The sequence below is a fragment of the Tarenaya hassleriana genome, unplaced genomic scaffold (assembly GCF_000463585.1).
Source record: "Tarenaya hassleriana unplaced genomic scaffold, ASM46358v1 Cleome3, whole genome shotgun sequence".
NCBI classification, from domain to species: Eukaryota; Viridiplantae; Streptophyta; class Magnoliopsida; order Brassicales; family Cleomaceae; genus Tarenaya; species Tarenaya hassleriana.
The window spans coordinates 7,818,790-7,821,549 of record NW_010966177.1 but is presented as its reverse complement, the minus strand read 5'-3'; the positions used below and the strand labels follow the sequence as shown (position 1 = coordinate 7,821,549).

The window sequence follows — 2,760 nt, the reverse complement described above, 5'->3', positions numbered from 1 at the left end:
ATCCTTAGAAACAATCCCTGCGCATTAAGGTTATCCCGAAGTTACGGTGGTTTAGTTATCTGATTTACTTAGTTTATTTATCGCTTTATTTTCAGTATTCATCTATTTCATCCACTATTTGCTGATCTAAATCATAGTTGAGTCTTGTTCTTAGTGTTAACTATTCCCTTTGTTCGACCCTGGTACTACAGTTGATCCGTATCCTTGCGGTATTTCGCTGTATCTAGGTTTTTATCACTTGAGCATTATTTCTATACCTAGATTTGCTTTATCAAGTTTTTGGCGCCGCTGCCGGGGAATAGTTTAGCGTTACGATAAAGATTCATTTGAATCTAGATTTTTTTTTCTTTTTCTTTTCCCTCGATTTCTTGATCTATTCTTTGTGTTTGTTCTACTTTCAGGTGTGTAGGTTTCCGATGTATGACCAGGAGTTCTGGGCCTGACAACCTAGTACCTCTTAACCCTGAAATCGAGAAGTCCGCTAAGCGCAATCGAAAGAAGAAACGACAACAAAGAAAGATGGAGGAACGTGCTATAGTTGTTGAGAACAACAATGACACTTATGGGGCATACCTTAAGCCTAAGTACATTCAGCAGCTTTCATGCATTCGCCGGCCTGACATCGACCGTAACAATTTTGAGTTTCAACCGGCATTCATCAATATGTTGAGCTCATCGGCTTTCAGGGGCAAACCTAATGAAGACCCGATTCCTCACTTGACTCGATTCAAGCTACTATGCCAGTCGGTGAAGACAGTCCGCGGAGTTACCGATGAGTCTCTCATGCTCATGGCCTTTCCATTCTCCTTAATGGATACTGCTCTGGAATGGCTCTACACACTACCTCCAGATTCCATATTCTCATGGGAACAAATGCAAGAAAAGTTCATGCAGCGGTACTTCCCCACTAGCAAGACCCAGCTCGCGAAACAACAGATTAACTCATTTTTGCAAGAACCTGATGAATCCTTACGTGAAGCTTGGGATCGCTTTCAAGGATACCAGAGAACATGTTCTCACCATGGATGGGATAAAAGGTACCTTATTTCCACTTTCTTGCAGGGATTAAAGGAGGACACTCGGGTTCTTACTCGAGTAGCATGTGGAGGAAGTCTCAATGAAAAATCATTCAACTTCATAGAGCAACAAATCAACAAGATGGACAACGAGTGTGCTCCCTCTCACGAGTTTATCAGAAATGTTAGCCTCAAAGACAGTCGTGCAGATAAGGAAAGTCTATCTGAAATTCAGGCATTACGTGCAGAATTGGCAAAACTTAAAATGCAGGTTGAGAATGCCCAACAGATCTCAGACTTAGACATATCAGCCAACGGGTACATGATCGAAGATGTTTACTACGTAGATAACAACCTGTACTCGAATGTGTACAATCCGCAGTGGAAGAATCATCCAAAATTCTCGTACAAGAATTCTTCCGACGTCTTGAATACTCCCCTCGGAAATTTTGGTGGTCCGGCTAATCCGGGTCTTTCTCAAGGATATCAACCTCGACCTCGAGCTCCCCCGCAACATCAGAATCAGGCCATTCAACACTGCCCAGCACCTCTTCAATCCCAGCAGAATTACGCTCTGTCTCCGCCTTCACAACAGGTAGATTTTGACCTCGATCTTAAGTCTATTTTCGCACGGCTTATGCAGGGTCAAGAAGCTATTCGCGCCGAGATGCGTAAACATCAACAAGAGACCGACGCCCACTTAAAGCTTCTCGATAACCAGATAGCTCAACTCGCAGCCTCTATACCTTCGCGACCTCAAGGATCACTTCCAGGTAAACCCGAGACAAATCCTAGAGAGCACTGTAATGCAGTGTTCTTGAGAAGCGGGAAGCAACTTGAGGATGTCGTCCCCCCTACTCCTGCAAAAGGTGAGTCTTCTTACTCTAGATCTACGATCACCTCTAACATTCAGTCTGCAGATACTACAGTTAAGATGACATGTGAGGAAGAACCAAAGTATGTTCCTCCACCTCCCAGACCTCAACCAGTTCCATTCCCTTCACGACTTGTGCAACAAAAAGAGGCCAGCCAGTTTAAGCGCTTCACGGACATGATAAAGAAATTGGAGGTCACAATACCTTTTCATGAGGTAATCACTCAAATGCCCTTGATAACTCCTATTCTTCTCTATATTTTGATGAGAGTTTGTCTAGGTTTTATAGGATAATCACATGCATTCATAGGCATTCTAGGCGTGTTAGGATACAAAACCCGGTTGTGCTCTAGTTTTGCAGAGTTACAGGTTTCGGAGATGATTGGACTCGAAAAGGAACTAATTGGAGCATTAAAGGAGAAGTCCGGATGAGATGCTCATGTTGCGACATGTTCTCCTCTGTTCTAGGACGTGGCTAGGGCTTTTTTATAACCCTAGGGCGGCTCCCAAGAGTCCTATTCCCATTCAGATGCTGAAAATCGCGAAACAGGGATTTAGACTGGATCCGGACCGATTCCAGGTGGATCCGGACCGGATCCAGATTCCTGGGGTCGAATTCTGCGTCCTTGATCCGGACCGGATCCAGTTGGATCCGGCCCTGCGCTGGCAGTTTTCTGGTCTTCACGAATTCGCTCATAACTCTCTGCTCCGGTGTCGGATTTACGCGATTTTGGTGTCTACGCGAAGCTCTTGAAGTGATCTTTCCAATGGTATAAGTCTCGCCTAAGGGTCTCTGATGTTCTAGGACGTGGCTAGGGCTTTTTTATAACCCTAGGGCGGCTCCCAAGAGTCCTATTCCCATTCAGATGC

General features: G+C 44.7%; 1 protein-coding gene across 1 annotated transcript in view; it reads left to right on the top strand.

Annotated features, from left to right (window-relative positions):
- The first annotated feature begins 663 nt into the window (after positions 1-663).
- The window catches only part of LOC104820201, a 10,133-nt gene continuing 8,036 nt past the window's right edge, over positions 664-2,760 (top strand). Inside the window, exon 1 of the mRNA XM_010550568.1 lies at positions 664-2,106. Coding sequence (XP_010548870.1) covers positions 664-2,106 — 1,443 coding nt within the window. The remainder of the gene's footprint in view (positions 2,107-2,760) is intronic.